This window comes from Molossus molossus, unplaced genomic scaffold, assembly GCF_014108415.1.
Source record: "Molossus molossus isolate mMolMol1 unplaced genomic scaffold, mMolMol1.p scaffold_m16_p_15, whole genome shotgun sequence".
Lineage (NCBI taxonomy): Eukaryota > Metazoa > Chordata > Mammalia > Chiroptera > Molossidae > Molossus > Molossus molossus.
The window spans coordinates 79,622,892-79,641,251 of NW_023425350.1; the positions used below are offsets into that span (position 1 = coordinate 79,622,892).

Consider the following 18,360-nt stretch of genomic DNA (forward strand, 5'->3'; position numbering starts at 1 on the left):
ACCTGACAAGTGTCCTTGGTGCTCTTTGGTGCTTTGAGAAAGGCAATCACTGTGAAGAATGTTTGATCAGAAGCGACAAACTCTCTCTAAAGAGGAGGAGCCAGTGCCCATGTCAGTGTATCTCTAGCCCATACAAGGGATTCCCAAAATACACACATTATTGTGTTCAAATGACTATTTCCTTTTTTGTGACTTTCAGGATTTCTCCTTTTATTAAAATGAATGATTTTCAACAATCATAAAAAAGAAGCGCATGTGTGCAAGGCCAGGCTACAGCTGAGGACAGGAAGCAGGGGACTGCCTGCCTATGGCCCTGCAGGGAAGGGTACTGATGAGTCACTCTGACCGAGAGACTCCAGCAGGTCTCACAGGGACACGCGGCAACCCAGCCAGGGATTCCTCCTATGCACAAGCAGCCCTAATTAACTCAGCATGTCACAGGCTCCTGACCTGGTCTTTACTCTGGCACATTAGTGAAAATAAAGCACTTAACAGAAATTTTAAAATCCATAATTCTGTGGCCTAGGTTATCACTCCTTTAAAAGATGCTTTGGTACAATCTCCATCCCCATAAGACCGACTGACCAAAAGCTGCTTTTGCAAGGTGATGCGAAGGAGCCTCATTGACTTTCTCTCTTGAGTTTAGATCTCAGCAATAAATTTCTGTACAATCCATCAACACAGAGTATGAAAATTATAACTATAAAATATATAAATTATAATATACACTTACGCCAAACATTCCATTAGCTATTCAGGAATCTAGAGTTTTTTATATCAGGTATATATGATACAATACTTATATATATATAATGATATATGTGATATAGCACATAAACATACTTGTGTCTTGTTTCTTTCTCTTCATGTGCATTTCCACTGTCATTATGGATGTCCCAGTAGATGAGGCCCTTTTCATTCAGCACAGCAGAGCAGTTGAGCTCCACATCTTTTCCTAGATAAAAGTTGACAAAGTTCTGACTTTATTTTTTATTTTTATATATTTTTATGATTTTATAGAGGAAAGAAGGAAGAGGGAGAGAGAGAAACATTGATGTGAGAGAGAAACATCTATCAATTGCCTCCGACCAGGGACCAAACCTGCAACCTGGGCATGTGCCCTGACTGGAAATCAAGCCAGTGACCTTTCGGTGTCCATGACGATGCTCAACCAACTGAGCCACACCAGCCAGGGCCAGAGTTCTGATTTCAGAAATTCAGATTTCCCAAGGTTTTAACTTCATATAGTCAATATGTGTTAACCTAATTTATAAGGCTGATGTAGTGCTACATTCCAGAAGGAAAACAGATGTGATTTGTTTGGTTTTAAATCCTAAAATTGTTATAAAGCATAGAAATTAAGTATCAGTTGTACGTCATCACCAAAATATGAATTAGCTTCTATTCAAATGTTTATGTTTAAATAAATTATTAAAACATAGGGTGGCCAGTGCACTTTCTTTTCAACATACAATTTAGTAGGTAGTATCAGACCAACACTCCCACTGCAACTTGTAGAAAAACCAAATAGACAAGTCACAAAAATTAAGTTAGCTAAAAATTAAAGACAAGTGCAAGAAAAATAAAGAGAAACAGTTGAACTGAAAGGCAATCAGAAAAAAGCCTTTCTAGGTGGGCTGAGCTAGCCAGCCATTTTATTCCCCGGAGAAATTCTCTTTGGTTTGAACAGCACAGAGGGAACCTCAACAAGGAACGGGGCCCCCGTGGAGATGTTGACAGCCACATGGCCTTGCGAGGTCATTGCTGAGGCCTTGAGCAATGTAGGAGGCTGCTCAAAGCTTACACTTCCTCCTACAGTCTCATGGTACTGAGAGAGCCAGACCCACTGCAGGAAAAGACCTACCACAAACACAGGACTGAAGTCTTCCTCCGGCTGTCAGAGATGCAAGGCAGGTCGATTCTAACAAACCTGCACACTACCTTCCACCCAACTCAGTTCCTAAATCGACTGAGATGACCAACTCCTCACACTACTTGCCTAACAGAGGAAAGGCAAATGCTCTTTTAAAAATAATGGTGAAATAAGCCAGTCAGAGAAAAACAAATACCATATGATCTCACTTACACATGAGATCACTAATGAACAAAATAAACTGATGAACAAAATAGAACCAGAGGCATGGATACATAGAACAGACTAACAGCTGTCAGAGGGGACAGGGGAGGGAGAGACTGGATGAAAGAAGGTGGGGAGATTAACCAAAGAACATATATGCATAGCCTATGGACACAGACAACAGTGTGGTGAAGGCTGAGAGGAGGGGAATGGGGGCTAGGTGGAGGAGGGACAAAAAGGGGGGAAATGGGGGACATCTGTAATAATGTCAACAATAAATAAATAATTAATAATAATAATACAAACTTTGTTCATTTTGGTTGTTTTAGATACACAAAGATTGACAATAATTTTATTTTTTTTCTTTATTGATTTTAGAAAGAGAGGAAGGGAAAGGGAGAGAGAGAGAGAAACATTGATGAGAGAGAACACTGACTGGCCACCACCTGCGTGCCCCCCACTGGGGATCTGGCCCAGAACCTGGGTATGTGCCCCCACCAAGAACCAAACTGGTGACCTCTTGATGCATGGGTCAATGCTCAACCACTGAGCCACACTGGCCAGGCATTGATTGACAATAATTTTAAAAAACAATAAGCAGAGACAAAAATGGGAACAATAATCAATAGAGAGAAACTGATAGTAGAAGCAGACCCAGAGATGACCTGAATGCTTGATTTAGCACATAAAGTATTTGTAACAAATATTGTAAACAAGTTAAATAGAGGAAAATATAAACAAATAGATGAAAGCTTAACATTTTGTACAAAGAACAGTTAGCTGTTTCAATAGAATTAAATGAACATCTGTTAACTACAAAACACAATTTAAGAACCTGATGGTTTTAAGAGCAGACTGGGCATTAAAAAAAGGCAGACTATTTGAGCTTTAATTCAGGCTAAGATGAAAGCTAGAGCACAGAGGGAAACGATGGCAACAACAGAACAGGGCCTACGAGACACGTGGGACACAGTTAGTGCCTATAGTTGCAGATAGGAGAGAAGAAAGGAAACGGGCAGAAGACATAATGGCAGAGAATTTCCCCCAAATCAATTAAATACATACACCTACAGACTCAAAAAGCCCTGTAGAACCGAAAGTAGGTTAAATGAGAGAAAATCATATGTAGGCACATCAAGATAAAAAAAGAAAAAGAAAAAGGTTTGACAGCAACCAGAAGAAACAGACACGAAAGTAGCAACAACGACTAAAGACTACCTTTTCAACAGCAACTATGGAAACCAGGGAATATTTATAGCTCAGTGTAAAATTATCAAAATTATTGAAAAAATACTCTTTAAAACTGGAGGCAAATAAAGATATTTCAGGTAAATAACAGCTGAAAGAATTTATTGCCTATATAACTGCACTACAAGAAATTGCAATGGAAAATTTTCAGACTCAAGAAACATCATCCCAGATGAAAGCAAAGAAATACATGAACAAATAAACAGCACAAGAAAGGACAACTATCTGGGGAAACATAAAACATTTTTGGTTATGTATAATAATGCTAATATCATATAAATTTTATAACATGTACAGGAAATAAATATATAAAATAATACCACAAAGTGAAGTGAGAGGATGAATGTAGTAAGATTGTCAAGTGTTTGTGAAGTTATAAATGTGCTATAACATGTCAATGCTAAATAAAGAAAACTGGTAAGTCTATTGAATATCAGACAGGATAGGATGGGAAGAAGCATAATGGTGGACCGAGAGAGGAATTTCATGATGACAAAGTGCCAGTTCAACGGGTATCAGTCTGTGTGTGCCCACAAGATAACCTCAACATATATAAAGCAAAGCCCTGGCAGGGTGGCTCAGTTGGTTGGAGCATCATCCCATATGCTGAAAGGTTGCAGGTTCAATTCCCAGTCAGGGCACATACTTAAGTCGTGGGTTCAATTCCCCGTGGGAGCATGTACAGAGGCAATCAATCAGTGTTTCTCTCTCACATCAATCTCTCTCTCTCTCAAGTCAATAAGCATTTCAGGTGAGAATTAAAAAGATACATAAAGCAAAAATTAACAGAACTAAAGGCTATACAGACAAATTGACTGTCATAGAGATATTAACATCTCTCTCAGCAACAGAGAAAGCACACACAAGATTAGTAAGGATATAGATGATTTATCAACTTCACTTAATTGACATTAATAGAATGATAAAACCAAAACTTGCAGAAACACAATTGTTTCAATGTGTTTACTTGGAACACTCAGCAAAATACACCATATTCTGGTCCTTAAGCAAGTTACTACAAATTTCAAAAGATTGAAATGATATGGTATATAATCTTGGACATCAATTATAGAAAATAACTAGAAAATTCTCAAACTATTTGGACAGCAAGAAACACAAATAAATTCATAGATGAAAGAAAAAATCATAAGAGAAAGTTTTTTAAATGTTTTGAGAGAACAGTAATGAAAATCTGGTGTATCAATACTTGTGGGAAACAGAGAGTTAAAGGAGTGATTAAGAAAATTTAGAGCTAAAATGCACATATTGCAAGAAGATAATTGAAATTAATTCCTTAACGCTCCATGCTGACAGGTGAAAAGTGAGGTTCAAACTAAGCTCAAAATGAGAAGAAAGAATAATAGATAAGCTCAGAATCAATTAAAAATAGAAAGCAGAAAAACCACAAATATAAATGGCAAGGTATCCTCGCTACATTGAGCATAGCTGTCATACACAACTAGGACCACTGTGGGCCAAGGTGTGGGCTTTAGAAACTGTCAACAGACACTTGAATCCCACCTGTGCCCCTGTCCAGTGGTCTAACCTTAGACAGATCACTTGTGATCTGTGAGCTTCAGTCATTTAACTCATGAAATAGGAAGAAGAACCCTCCGAGTTGCTGGAGATTTAATTCAATAACGTATTTCAATCACCTAACAGAAAACTTGGTTTACATGTGTGAATTTCTTCTTTAACCTTCCTTTTCTTTTTGAAAGGTGATGTGGATTCGTCAAGACCTCTCTAGACAACTCAGTCCATTGATTCAACGTAAATTTGTTCATCACATCTTCAAGCCATACAAGTCTGAGTAATGTTTCTAGAGTATTGTTACTGAGTTTTCGTGCTTAAAAATGACCATAAACACTTCAGAGAAGTGTCATAAACAGGGAGAGAAAAGTGTCATAAACATATCAGAGAAAAGTCATAAACAGGGAGACGAAAATCCTAATCTACCAACCACAAGCCATCCCAGACTATTCATGTTAATCAGCCTAAAGATAGCAAACACTCAAACCATGACAGGTGTTTCTGCTTTTGTAAGGTTTTTCACTAAATACAGAATGTGTCATGCACACAGCACTGATCAATAATGAATCAGGATTCGCCTTGGAAGACTCCCCTTTGTCCCGTTCTTAAATGCAAAGTACATGTATGTCAAAATATACCTAATTCCACTCCAACATGGTTAAGATCTTCTCCAAGAATAGCTGGAACTACATTACTATGACCTAAAAGTGGAAAAAAAAAAAAAAAAGTGATTATTACAATGAGCTTCTCTAAGACAAACATTTGTTGTGATATGCTCATTCCGTGTAATGAAGATTCCAACAGTCATAGCTTTACATCCATTTTGGTCATAGTCGCATTACATAATGGTTGTAGTCAATACTGTTGTTTCGCTGTCCATCAGCGTCAACGCTCACAGCTGGAGGAAGCACGCTGAAGTTCGTTTTCCCTGGATGCAAATCTGGGGCTTCTGCTCAGAGCAGCCAGAGGACGCTCCTGTCCGCGGAGAGAGCCACACTTGCAGGCCTTAGAAGAGGCAAGACCACTGGGAAGTGCCTTCTGCTCCGTCCTCATGCCCTCCTCGTGCCTCCCCACTACCCAGTGCAAGACCCAAACCCAGCTGGCGTACTAGGTGCCCACACTCAGTTCTGTGCCGGGAGGCCTCACCTTATGAAGCCCCAGCCTTGCTAGGTCCGCACTTTCGGACTCAGCTCCACTTCTCCTCCTCAGGGACTTCTGACCCCAGCTGGAGATGCACAATTATTTTCACCTCTGCTCCCGTCTAGTCATTCGCAGGAGGCAGGTAGCCCCCAGCAGCCTGCCTCTGCAGTAATACCGCCAAATGGCTAAGAACACTGGGAGCAACTGTGGTCCTCCACGGACACGGCTACATAGTCCAGTGGCTGCTGCTCCTGTTATCTGGCCACCTTCTCCACGGCATGGACTCTCCCTGCTAATCCACCTGCTGCGTGGGGCACTGACAACTCTTGTCCAGAGCAGCTTCATGGGGCTTCCAGAAGGCCTGGTTGTGAGAAGCGAAACGGGACTCAGGAGCTCTCCCGCCGCACCCACGCCCGCGCTCTCGCAAAGAGTCCGGTGCTGCGCGGGCACAGTGGGCCGAACTGGAGAATGAAATCAGGGAGTGAACCCGGCAGGGCTGAGATCCTCTGAGACTCAGACTCACTGGGCAGGTCTGGAGCTCACCTGGGCAAGCAGGAGGAGCTGAAATTGCTCCAAAGACTGGACTCTCGGGTCTGAGTGTGCTGAGGAAGAGGAGCTGGATCAAGGACAGAGGTGAGGGAGGTAGTTTGGTGTAACGGGAAACTCTCCCCTGATGACTCTCTCTGGATGCGTCTCTACAACTTGAAGTGTGTCATTGAGAACCCAGAGCAACACCAGGTTTCAAGACTGGTGTAAGGTGAAGGGCACAACCCTATTCCGGTAACAGGAGAAAGACGACAAGCTCTGCATGTGCCCCTGGCATACCTGGTCTGTGCATCGGAATGGCTCAGAGGCTGTCCGCAGGAGGAGACATCGCCTGATCAGCCGGAGCAGGAAGTGAACAAGTGAGATGCCAGGTGGAGTGAGCGCACGGTGAGTCAAGGCACTGCGCTCACCACGTGGTAGCTGAGCGCTCCATCCCTGACACAGGTGAGCTGTGATAAAGACGCCACACAGCAGGTAGGAGCTCAGAGCCCCCGTCCTCAGCATAGCTCATGATACCTCCTGACTACTGACTTCGGCTCTAAGCTTTACATTTTAGAAGAATGATGGCAAACGTCACCAAATCCAAAGAAAATGGCCAGGATGGTTGAGAGTCTAGACTTCTTGTTGAAGGAGGCACAGTTGAAGGAAGTGTTGCTGCCTCAGTAGGTCGCTCAACAGGCATGTAATGAGCGCCAGCTCTGCGCCAAGTGCCAGGCCCAAGTATGGCAGATGCAGAACCAGGAGGAGCTCAGCTCAATTCCTTCTTTCCAAGAGCTTCTCAGGCTCCTGACGGAGACAGACACGTGGCCCGAATTCTGACAGCAATCAGAAGATGAACTAGAGGCCCTGGGCACAGGGAGGAGGGGAGAGACCCGAGCTGAATCCCGAAGCAAGGAGTTGGCATTCCCCAAGAAGACGAAATAAGTAAGGTGGGGAGTTAAGGCGGAAAATCGCAGTGGTGGGTGGGGGAGCGAGGTGACGGAGACGGAGACAGAGGAGCGACAGAGCTTCCCTGTCCTGTGGGCCCTTCCCGGTGCTCTGCGGGCCTTCACCCCCTCGGTCCTCAGCGCAGCCCCGGAGGGAGGCACCACACTGTGCCTTCTGCCTGTGAGGTATCTGAGGCTGGATAAACGAGTCATTGAACTCACCCAAGGTCACAATCTCACAGGGATGTTGTGAGGGTTGTATCAGATGATTCGGTGAATGTACTTGGCACGGTTTCTGGCCTCTAGTCATTGCTCCTTTAACAACGCATATTCGTAATGCTCCCCAGGAGAAGACAGAGATGGGCGGGGGAGCGTGCTGGTGGTGGGAGGTCAGAGTTCTACGTGAGATCACAGAATACAGAAGGGAAGGAACGGAAGCGCGGAAGGGACATTCGAGTTTCAGAACTGAGTCCCGGGAGTCCCAGGCTATGCCCCTCCAAAAAGTTGTTCACATCCGAATCCCCAGATCCTGTGAATATTAGACCTCACGTGGCAGAAGTGACTTTGTGATGTGACTAAATTAAGGATTTTTGAATGAGGACAGTGTCCTGGATCATCCAGGTGGGCCCAGTGTTATTTCAGGGGCCTCATAAGAAGGGTCAGAGCCAAAGAAGTGACTGTCAGCAGCAAAGGTTAAAGAGGGATCTGAAGGTGCTGCATGGTGGGCCTTGAAGATGGAGGGGCCGAGCCGAGCAGGTGCTTCTGCAGCTGAGAGACGCAGGGAACCCTTTCCGCGGGGTCCCCAGGAGGACCGCGCCTGCTGAAACTGCAGTTTTTGCCCCGAGGACCCACTGCAGACTCCTGGCTTTCAGAACCATTACATAACAAGGTGTGTTGCTGGAGACACCGAGTCTGCGATGATTTACCCATTAGCACTGCATGGAGTACGGCTGTGGATGTGGATGGTGAAAATGAAGAAGACAATTTTGTCACAGCCAAGCAGTCTGGTAACTGAGAGCCCGTTGTTCTATTGAACCAGCCATCACAGGAATTTCACTGGACGGTGGGGAAGGACGTTTAGGGTAAATAAGCCACCTCTCGTCAAATACCCAAAGGAGCTGTCATTTTAAGAGGAGACCAGACTTGATCTGTGGAGTTATGAAGAGAGGCTTCATGAAGGCATATTGCACTGGATGGGGAAAACGACTCTCAACAGTGAAATAGTGAAATCTGGACTGTGCGATTTCGGCACCTCCATGGCAGTTCCCAAGAAGCGACCAGCTGATCAATTACTGGCTATGCCACATGAAGGGCACCTTCCCTGGGTGTGGTTTCCTTAAACTCCCTCTGGGGCAGCGGTTCCCAACCTTCCTGAAGCCGCCACCTTTAATGCAGTTCCTCATGTTGTGGTGACCCCAATCATAAAATTATTTTTGTTGCTACTTCATAACTAAAATTTTGCTACTGTTATATCTTAGGCGACTCTTGTGAAAGGGTCGTTAGACCCCCAAAGGGGCCACGACCCACAGGTTGAGACCGCTCCTCTAAGGTCTCCGTCACTCTAAAATCCAGACTTTAGTGTTTGCATTATATACAGTCTGAGTTCATGATAAACCAGACTAATAGCCACCATCCCAAGATGCACAGCCCTTTCCGGCAGCACAGCTGTGCCCCCTGCATGCTCTGTCAGAGTGCCCTGCCCCGCATGCCCTCCCGCCAACCCGCCCACCCGCCAAGGCCAGTCTCTAGGACCCGGCTCCGACGGACGCCACCTGCTCTCCCTGGACCCCCCCAAGCTCAGCACCTCACGGCTGACTCCAGGTTCATAAACAGTTGACCCTTGAACAGCACAAGGTTGGAACTACATGATCCAACTTATATGCAAATTTTTTCAATAAATACTGTAAATGTACTTCCTCTTCCTTACAATTTTCTTAACATTTTTTTCGCTAGCTTACTTTATCGTAAGAATACAGAACATAATGAATACAGCATACAAAATATGTGTTATCAGAAAGGTTTCTCATCAAGAGACTGCTATTAGTTGTTGAGTTTGGGAAAACCAAAAGTTATACCCAGATTTTTGACTGTGCGGGGGGGTGGAGGGAGTTGGCATTCCTAACCCCTGTGTGGTTCAAGGGTGAACTGTACTAGGGTATCTCTGTGTGTCTGATTACCTTTCCTGACAATAATCAAATTCCTTGAGGAAAGAATATTACTCACTTCATTTCATATTTCCCTGCTTCCTTTCCCTTCTTTTGTTGAGTGAAAGTATATGCTTTAAAAATAAAAGACCCCACAATGTATTCAAATACCAAATAAGGGAACTAACTTATGGGAGGTTCACCTTTATGAACTTTTAATTACTACCCCGCAAAATTCTTTAAGCACAGTGAATAATGTCAAAATGTTTTGTCTGTTTGTTAGTTAATCCTTACCCATTGATTTTTATTCTTTTTTTTAGAGAGAGTGGACGAGGGAGAGAGAGAAATGTGAGAGAGACACATCAATTGGTTGCCCCGGCTGGGAATCAAACCTGCAACCCAGGTACGTGCCCTTGACCAGGAATCAAACCCGAGACCATTTGGTGTGTGGGCAGACTCTAACCATTAAGCCATACTAGCCAGGGCCCAAAATGGTTTTGATCCTTATATTTGAACTAGTGATGTGGTCCAAACTCTAACTAAGCTGCCTCTGGCATCCTGTACTGCTTTAGAAGAAAGAAACATTCTATTTTACTATGATACGTTTGTTTCCTTCCGATTCTAAAATTTCTCTTACCTTCAACTATTGTTATATTGTAGGTTTTGGTGACTGTAAATGGTTTTCCATTACGATGAATGATAAACATACAGGTGTAATATCCCTGATCTTTAAACTCTGCATTCTTCTTTAATGATGAGCTTGTATCATTCATCTCTTTACAGTTCTGTTTTTTAAAAAGCAAGTTAAAATATTTTAGGTTAAACCAACATTATATTACAATAATTCACAATGTTAACGTTAAAGATCTTTAGAGAAAAAGGGAAATCTAACGGAAACTAGCCGTTTCTGAGTAAACGAGCCAGCGATTTGGTGCTGCCTTCACTGGGACCATGAAATACAGCCCTGATACTGCTTTAACCATCATCGTTATCGATGCACGGTGGGATGCGATGTGGGGTACTGTAGCGGCTTTCTTTGAAACCCTCTCTTGTACAGAGAGAGGCGGAGGAGGAGAGGGAGAGAGAGAAGGAAGGGGAGAGGGAGAGAAAGAAGAGGACGACATGCCATTGTTTCTGCAGATGCCAGAGGAGGAGAACCCGCTGCCCAGAGTCTCCTCCCAGAGCTGCCAGGGCTGGGGGCAGTGGGGGCAGGGCTGGGGTGCTCAGCACCAGGGCTGGGGGCAGTGGGGGCAGGGCTGGGGTGCTCAGCACCAGGGCTGGGGGCAGTGGGGGCAGGGCTGGGGTGCTCAGCACCAGGGCTGGGGGCAGTGGATGCAGGGCTGGGGTGCTCAGCACCAGGGCTGGGGGCAGTGGGGGCAGGGCTGGGGTGCTCAGCACCAGGGCTGGGGGCAGTGGGGGCAGGGCTGGGGGTGCTCAGCACCAGGGCTGGGGGCAGTGGGGGCAGGGCTGGGGGTGCTCAGCACCAGGGCTGGGGGCAGTGGGGGCAGGGCTGGGGTGCTCAGCACCAGGGCTGGGGGCAGTGGGGGCAGGGCTGGGGTGCTCAGCACCAGCGTGGGAAGCAGCCGGGCGCACCTCATGTCAGTAATCGTTTCTGTATCCACCAAATGTGATAAACCAAACCTGATTTTTTTTGAACCACGTTAAAATATCAAAGACTCTTCATTTCCCCTGAATCGTTTACCGATTGAGCTTCCTTGCTCCATCCTCTCAGGCAGGTCGTGATGTAAACAGGCTGTGAAAACTTAGCCCTGTGGTCAGCTGTCTGGCTGGAAACATCCTCCATGCATCCCTTCTCTAAACTTAACTGTCTGCATGTTGGGGTTTCTTAAACCCCAGCACACTGACCCTCAAGTTTACATGTACTGTCAAACATTTGCAAGTTTGAAAGAAAAGGGAGTCAAGTCAGCTGGGGGCTGACTCAGACACTGGGAAAACATTTTGCACAAGAGCTGTCCTTGAAAAATAACAAGTAAACTGTGTTCTACAAAAGAAACAAGTTTCTAGGAAACCAGAATTTCAACTCCCCCAAGGTCTTCTGTTCAGACCATCCTCTGTCACGGTCTTCAAAGTCTCCATGATGGAGTCATACTTTTTAGATTTGTTTTTCTATATTAAGAATATAATTTGTGTTGTGTGTACATGTATATTATGTATGTACCTGTGTGTATATTTTCATGCATGTGAGCATATAAATGCATATGTATACATAATATACATGTGAGTGTATATATGCACGTGTACATATAATATACATGAGAGGATATATATGCATGTGTATATGTAACATACATGTGAGCATATACATGCATGTGCATATGTAATATACATCTGAGCGTATAAATGCATGTGCTTAGGTAATACACATATGCGTATATATAAATCTGTATATATAATTTCTATAGTATTGTCTAAAAGAAGTATTGCAAAGATGTAATTAGTACACAAAGAATGTTTATTCTGAAGAAGTGTGAAAAACCTACTAAAAGTTACAGAGGTTTTGCATGTCACATGTTTACATGTTCCTCAGTAGCACTCCCAGTGCGACGGCTGCACGAGGAGAGGGTGTTAAACAGCCTCGCTCCCTGGAGAGGAGCCGGATCATGTGCATCAAAGCCAGAAACGTGCTCATAGCTTTGAACCAACAATTCTACTTCACGAATTTGGTCAGAGGATGAAATCATATGTACACTCTAAGACTTATAGGAATAATATTTATTTTAGCCTGATAAATAATAGTGAAAAGTAGAAACTGCCCAGCCGGTGTGGCTCAGAGGTTGAGCATGGACCCATGCATCAAGAGGTCGCCAGTTTGATTCCCGGTCAGGGCACAGCCCAGGTTGTGGGCCCGATCCCCAGTGGGGGTACACAGGAGGCGGTCAGTCAATGTTTTCTCTCATCAATATTTTCATCTCTCTTCCCCTCTCCTTTCCTCTCTCTAAAATCAATAAAGAAAAAAAAAATTTTTTTTAAATAGGAACTAACAAACGTCTGATAACAAATATATACACGATGGAACCCCGTGGTTGGAACAATGTGTAAAGACGTAGAGAAATAATCACAATGTAATTTTTAGTGACTGAAGAAAAAACGCAAGCCATTAACAGTGCCACTTTTTAAAAGTAGGTATTTACACAGGAAAAACCATCTCTGGCCAGTGGGGTTATAAGTGATTTCTGCTATCTTCAGTATTTGTTTTTCTGTCTTCCAACTTTATAAAATGAACTAACATAATCAGACAAATATGGGTACAATAAAATTTAAAATTTTAAGTATATGTGGCAGCAAAAAATGAAAATCTTTAAACTAGTATTTCTAAAAATGTATTATTGAAAAGAGGAAAAACTAACGAAGGACGAGAGCGAGGAAGGCAGGGGGTGCGGGGCACCCCGCCCGGTGGGGCGCTCACTGCGGGCCAGAGGGCGGCCAGCTGGGGGCTCGCACAGCGGACATGTCGTGAGAACAAGATGCTCCACACCCAGCAGACCCTCATTTTGTAATTTGTCTTTTCTAACAAGTTTCAAGTTAAAATGTTACCTTATACAAGGATGTTCTGTTCACCAGTTTTTGATAGTAGCTATCTTCACAACGAACCAGCAAAGTTTTCCCAACTTCCACAGTTTTGCTAGTTACTTGTTTTTCAGCATAACAGCTGTCTTTACTCCTTCTGATGACATTTAATTTCCATTCATGAGTATGATGTCTATGAAAAAAGTTTAAAGATATTTTATAGTTAGTACAGAGACTGTAAATACCACATTTTAGTAACCAATGCAATGCATTTTTTCCCTATTTTTGTATGAATAGACTCATCTGTTCCTGCCCAGACTCTGCCTCTTTTCAGTTCAGCAAGACATTGAACACCTGTCATGGGTGGGGGCAGAAAGCGGTGACAGATAAACACCGGAGCAGCCCTAAACGAATGCACACATGCACACATACATGCACACACACACAACCTACTGCAGTCCATATGTTATGGATTTCAAGACAGAAATGTTTAGAACGTCAATGATTTTGGCAATAAACAAGTTCAGAGATTCTTAACCCAAGACAGGAGAGAGACCGTGGTTTCAAGAGGTCTACAACACTCCTGAATTTGTTTTCTGAACGTCGGTATTTCTCAGGGCGCTTTATTCCGGTCCTTTTGTCTTACTGTTGGCTGCCCTCAGCATCTCACAGCAGCACGTCTGTGCCTCACTGAGCAAAGTTAGTTTGAATAGATATTGCTGTTGTTCCTTCTGATTAGGATTAGAAATCTAAAGAGAAAGAAATTTAACAATGTTTTTAAAAAGAAAATCGTTTGGCCCTGGCCAGTTTGGCTCAGCGGTTAGAGCGTCGGCCTGCGGTCTGGAGAGACCCGGGTTCGGTTCCCGCTAAGGGCACGTACCTCGGTTGCAGTTTGTCCCCGGCCCTGGTTGGTCGTGCGGGTGGCAGCCACTCGATGTGTCCCTTCACATCCATGTTTCTCTCTCTCTCTCCCTTCCTCTCTCTCCCTCCCACTCTATCTGTACAAAAAAATGGAAAAATATCCTCGGGTGAGGATAAAAAATAAAATAAAATAAAAAATAAAAAGAAAATCGTTTGCAATTTGATGTTAGCTTAAACTGCACATGTGGTGTGTAGAGTCCTATACCAAATACAACAAGCCCTATTGTTAAGTTGTCCTGTGTGTATGAAAAAAAAGTTGTCCCTGCTGTAGGCTCCTCCAGTTCCGCTTTAAGTCTGATGAAATGGAAGAAGAGCAGCATTCATGAGCTGCAGGGATTGTACCGTACCATGCACAATAGAGATGACTGTTGTTAAGTGAGAAAGCTAAACTTCAAGTTAATAACTCTCCCACACACATGCCTGGTAAGTGACAGGCTGGGTGCACACCCACGCCGTGGTCCTGAGGCCAGGAGCGCCCTGCACAGCGCTTGTCATCACAGTCGGTGTGGACCGGGCCCATCCCTTGCTTGTGCATTCACACAAGACCGGCTGCGGCTAGGAGCGGAGGGCCCAGGGGCTGGCGGCTGTCCTAAGGGTTAAAGGCAGTGGGTCAGTGGCCATGAAACAGCACAGAGCTACTGGGTCCTTGGAAAGGATGCAGAATCCCATTGGCAGCATCCTCTTCTTGAGTGTGTCTGCCATGTCCCCTGACCTGGGCCTCACTGAACGGGCAGAGGGAGTCACAGGTCTCTGTCAGGTTGTCACAAGGAGTGAGGCACATGCGTGTTCCCACTTATCAGCCGTATCGTTTCCACCTCCACAGTCCTCGCCCTGACCCTCCACAAACACCACCTGGCGGACGGCCTCCACGTCTACCCGTGCGCGGGACCCGCGTGCCGGAGCCCACGGCCGCCCACGGGAGCCGAGGGCTGGAGCCAGCAGCCTGCTGTGCACACAAGCAGCTCAAAGGCTGGTGTGAGGCTGAGCCTATGGACCCAAGGTTGTGATCTCCACCCCCGTCAGGGCCAGTCATCCCGGCTGCAAGGACCATGCCTGGTGACCCTCGGAGGGATCTGGAAGACTCAGCCCACCTTGCTGCTTGCCGGCCTGGAGCCTGATAAAACCTTTGCAGGTGCTTCCCCTACCTTTATTTCTTTCCCTCTATCATCCAAACTTTCTCCTGCACCCCCCGTAGTGGATTTCCTCCTTGAACTTGGATCTAACACAGTGATTCTCACTGCAGGGTTAGAGGATTTGTCTCCAGAGGGACTGGAGCATTAGCAACGGAATCCTGATAAGTTAAAAAGGACTACTGTTCTAAGGGGACAGTCCTGGAGCAGGAGCTGGCTGTGGATGAACCCCACAGAAGCCACAAAGCCTCTCATCAGCAGTGGTGCACACAGGCACACGTGTGCACACCTCTGTGCAAGCACTGGGTCCTGCTCACCAGTTGCACTACATTTAAAACATCTATATCTACAAAGTTCCCATTTATTTTCAAAACCATCGTCAGGCCTGCTCTTTCCACCATCACTTACTCTCATCTCGTTTGTCAGCTTCCAAAACCCTTCAGAGTGACAGCCCTGGCCTCTGTGACTCCACCCACTCCGGGCCTCTTCCTGGTCTGACGTCCAGGCCTGTCTGACATCCTCCCTCTGCATGGTGTTCCACTCCTCTCCCTAACGCAGGCTGCATCCCGCCTCTGTGCCCCAGACAGCTCTGCCCTCTTGCCCCTCTGCAAGTGGCTCGGTGGTGCCGGCTCTTCCCCGCTCCTCCCCCGCCCTGTTCGGAGCACTCCGTGGGGATCAGGGGAGGTGTTCTCTGCCCTCACTGCGAGCGCTCATTCTGCCTCTGTGTAAAGGGTGGTTGTGGCCCATTTCTAGAACCATCTCTCCTGAAAGGTCATATAAAATACATAGGTTAAAAGAAAGACTTCTTGAATTTCTTTCTGACTCCTGGGCTGCCTATGTATAAAACCCAAATGACCTCACTTTCTCTGAAACCACAGGAGTGACATTAAGGTTTCACTGTGACATATAGTCCGCTTTCCATGCACGGTTGATAACAGTGTGACAACTAAAAACAGGGTGATAACTCACCCCACATGTGCTCATGAAGAAAGTCTGCTGAGCTTGCACCATCGCCTGCCCTGGCCCTGAGCCGCTTCCTGCAGGTCAGCCTCAAATCTCCATGCAATGCACGCATGCGTCCACACAGGACGTCACAGAAGTAGCAGAGGAGCACTGACATCCAGGTTCTCACTAACAGTTCATCACATGCAAAATCCCTTCTGGCAGCCCCCCCCCCCCCCCACCTCATCAGATAGCCTGTAAAGAGAGCCGGGCTCCCTAGTAACTGCTGACACATCAAACTGGTTGCTCTCACTTCACAGGACTGGGACTCCGATCCTAGCAGCTGGCCGTCTCGGGTGCTCACGGGAAGACTGAGCACAGCCTCTCTGTGCGCCCCTCTCTCACTGGCCCTGGCTACAGCTTTGTGACTGGCTGCCACACACACAAGTCCTTCCCTGGCACTGCCACCTGGCTCTCAACAAACACCGTGGAGCAGACCAGGATGCACCTGCACCGGCGCCAACCCCACTGCCCAGCTGGAGCACCGCTCCTGCAGCTGACACGCCCCTGCCCCACGTGTCCAGGGCCCGGCGTCCAGCCGCGTGTTCCACTGACCAGCGACTCGGGACCAGCTGAGTCTCAGAGTGACTCTCATTCAATCTTCACTTATCTTTGGCAAGAATCCCCTAACAGGGAATTATTTTAAGGTAATCTCCTTTCATCATCTTAATTTCATTAAGATCACTAAAAACAAAAACATAGGGGCAACATTTAATTCCGTTTCAATAATGAGTACTGATGTCGCGCTGCCGGAAGAGCAGGGTGGCCGGTGCACAGTGACTGGCCGTGCGCCTCGCTGGCGCCTGCTGAGCGGGGTCGGCCCGGTGCACGTGCGCACGCAGGGAAAGTGCACTCACCCCAACTGGAGAAAGTAAGGTCCGCTGTCATCCAGCTCCACCGGCCAAAACTCCAGAACGTAATCATGCAGAGTAATCCTGGGCGAACTGTGTGAGCTCAGCTCCATGGGTCCGTGTGACACATTTCTGTACCATTTGGGGGGGGCTGTTTCATTCTTATGCTCAGATAAATATGAGCAATATTTCAGATAGAAAGGTTCCCCTTCAACAGCATTGATGTTAGAATGTATCCTACAGATTTCTTCAAAAGATTAGCAAAATGAAACAAAAAATCAAACACAGGATGACATAGTACTTTTCCAACACTAAGGCATTTTCAGAACATAAAAAAGGACAAAGCTTCCAACAGCTTCTCCCAAACAGGAAGGCAACAGACCTGAACCTACCATGCTGGAAGACAGATAAATGTAGTGTAATCGTTTTTTTAAAAATTTTTCCCCTTATTGATTTTATAGAGAAAGGAAAGGAGAGGGAAAGAGAGAGAGAAACATTGATGAGAGAGAACATCGACTGGCCGCCTCCTGCATGTCCTCCACTGGGGATCAGACCCACAACCTGGGCATGTGCCCTGACTGGGAATTGAACCTGGGGCCTCTTGGTGCCAGAGTCGATGCTCAACCACTGAGCTTCACTGGCTGGGCTGTAGTGTAATCTTTTAAAAGAAAATGTTACACATGACAACTTCCTCATAAGGGAAGCCACAGAAGTCACAGTGTTGTCACACCTTCCAGAAAACATCCTTAGCTGAAGAGTGCCCGTAGAAAAAAAGCCAGAAACCTCGAGACTTCAGAGGTTTTCTTTGCACCACCAGACGTCTCACCTGTCTTGTACTCAACAGCCACGTAGCCGTCCACTCCCCGCAGGTGTGGAGGTGGTTACAGGTGCTTCTGGGCAGCTTCGAGTGCATGCAAACTCATTATCGTTCTAGTTTACAATGTGGCTAATGAAGAACTGATTAATATAATATCACTCCAAACCTGAGTCTCTGGCACATCCTCTCCAAGTGTTCTCTCTCTCTCTCTCAACTAACCCAGAAACTGGATTTGAAAATTGATCTGATCCCTTCACTTACAAAGTCAGCATAAATAGATGGAGCTTTCCTGTATTCTGTCTTTGGGTTGCCCCAGGATGTCCTTCAACCTCATTTTGAGAATGAGAATGAGAATTTCCCTGAGGGTATGGGGAAAGTGTCTTTCCTATAAGTAGGATTTATTTCTGAAAGCAACAGTTGGGTTGTAACTCGGTACTGTTAACTACAATGTAAAGAGGAAGTGGTTCAAATGGTAGAAGTATTCTTTCAAACCGTGGATG

General features: G+C 45.6%; 1 protein-coding gene across 2 annotated transcripts in view; it reads right to left on the minus strand.

The window, feature by feature from the left end:
- Positions 1–18,360, minus strand: part of IL18R1 (interleukin 18 receptor 1) — a 40,701-nt gene that overhangs the window by 13,431 nt on the left and 8,910 nt on the right. The window contains exons 3-7 of one of the 2 annotated variants that reach the window (XM_036263349.1): positions 17,050–17,290; positions 13,167–13,332; positions 10,249–10,396; positions 5,494–5,556; positions 844–955 (exon numbers count right to left, since the gene is read on the minus strand). In XM_036263349.1, the coding sequence (XP_036119242.1) occupies positions 844–955; positions 5,494–5,556; positions 10,249–10,396; positions 13,167–13,332; positions 17,050–17,290 (730 nt within the window). The remainder of the gene's footprint in view (positions 1–843; positions 956–5,493; positions 5,557–10,248; positions 10,397–13,166; positions 13,333–17,049; positions 17,291–18,360) is intronic. The other variant, XM_036263350.1, reaches the window with a different exon arrangement.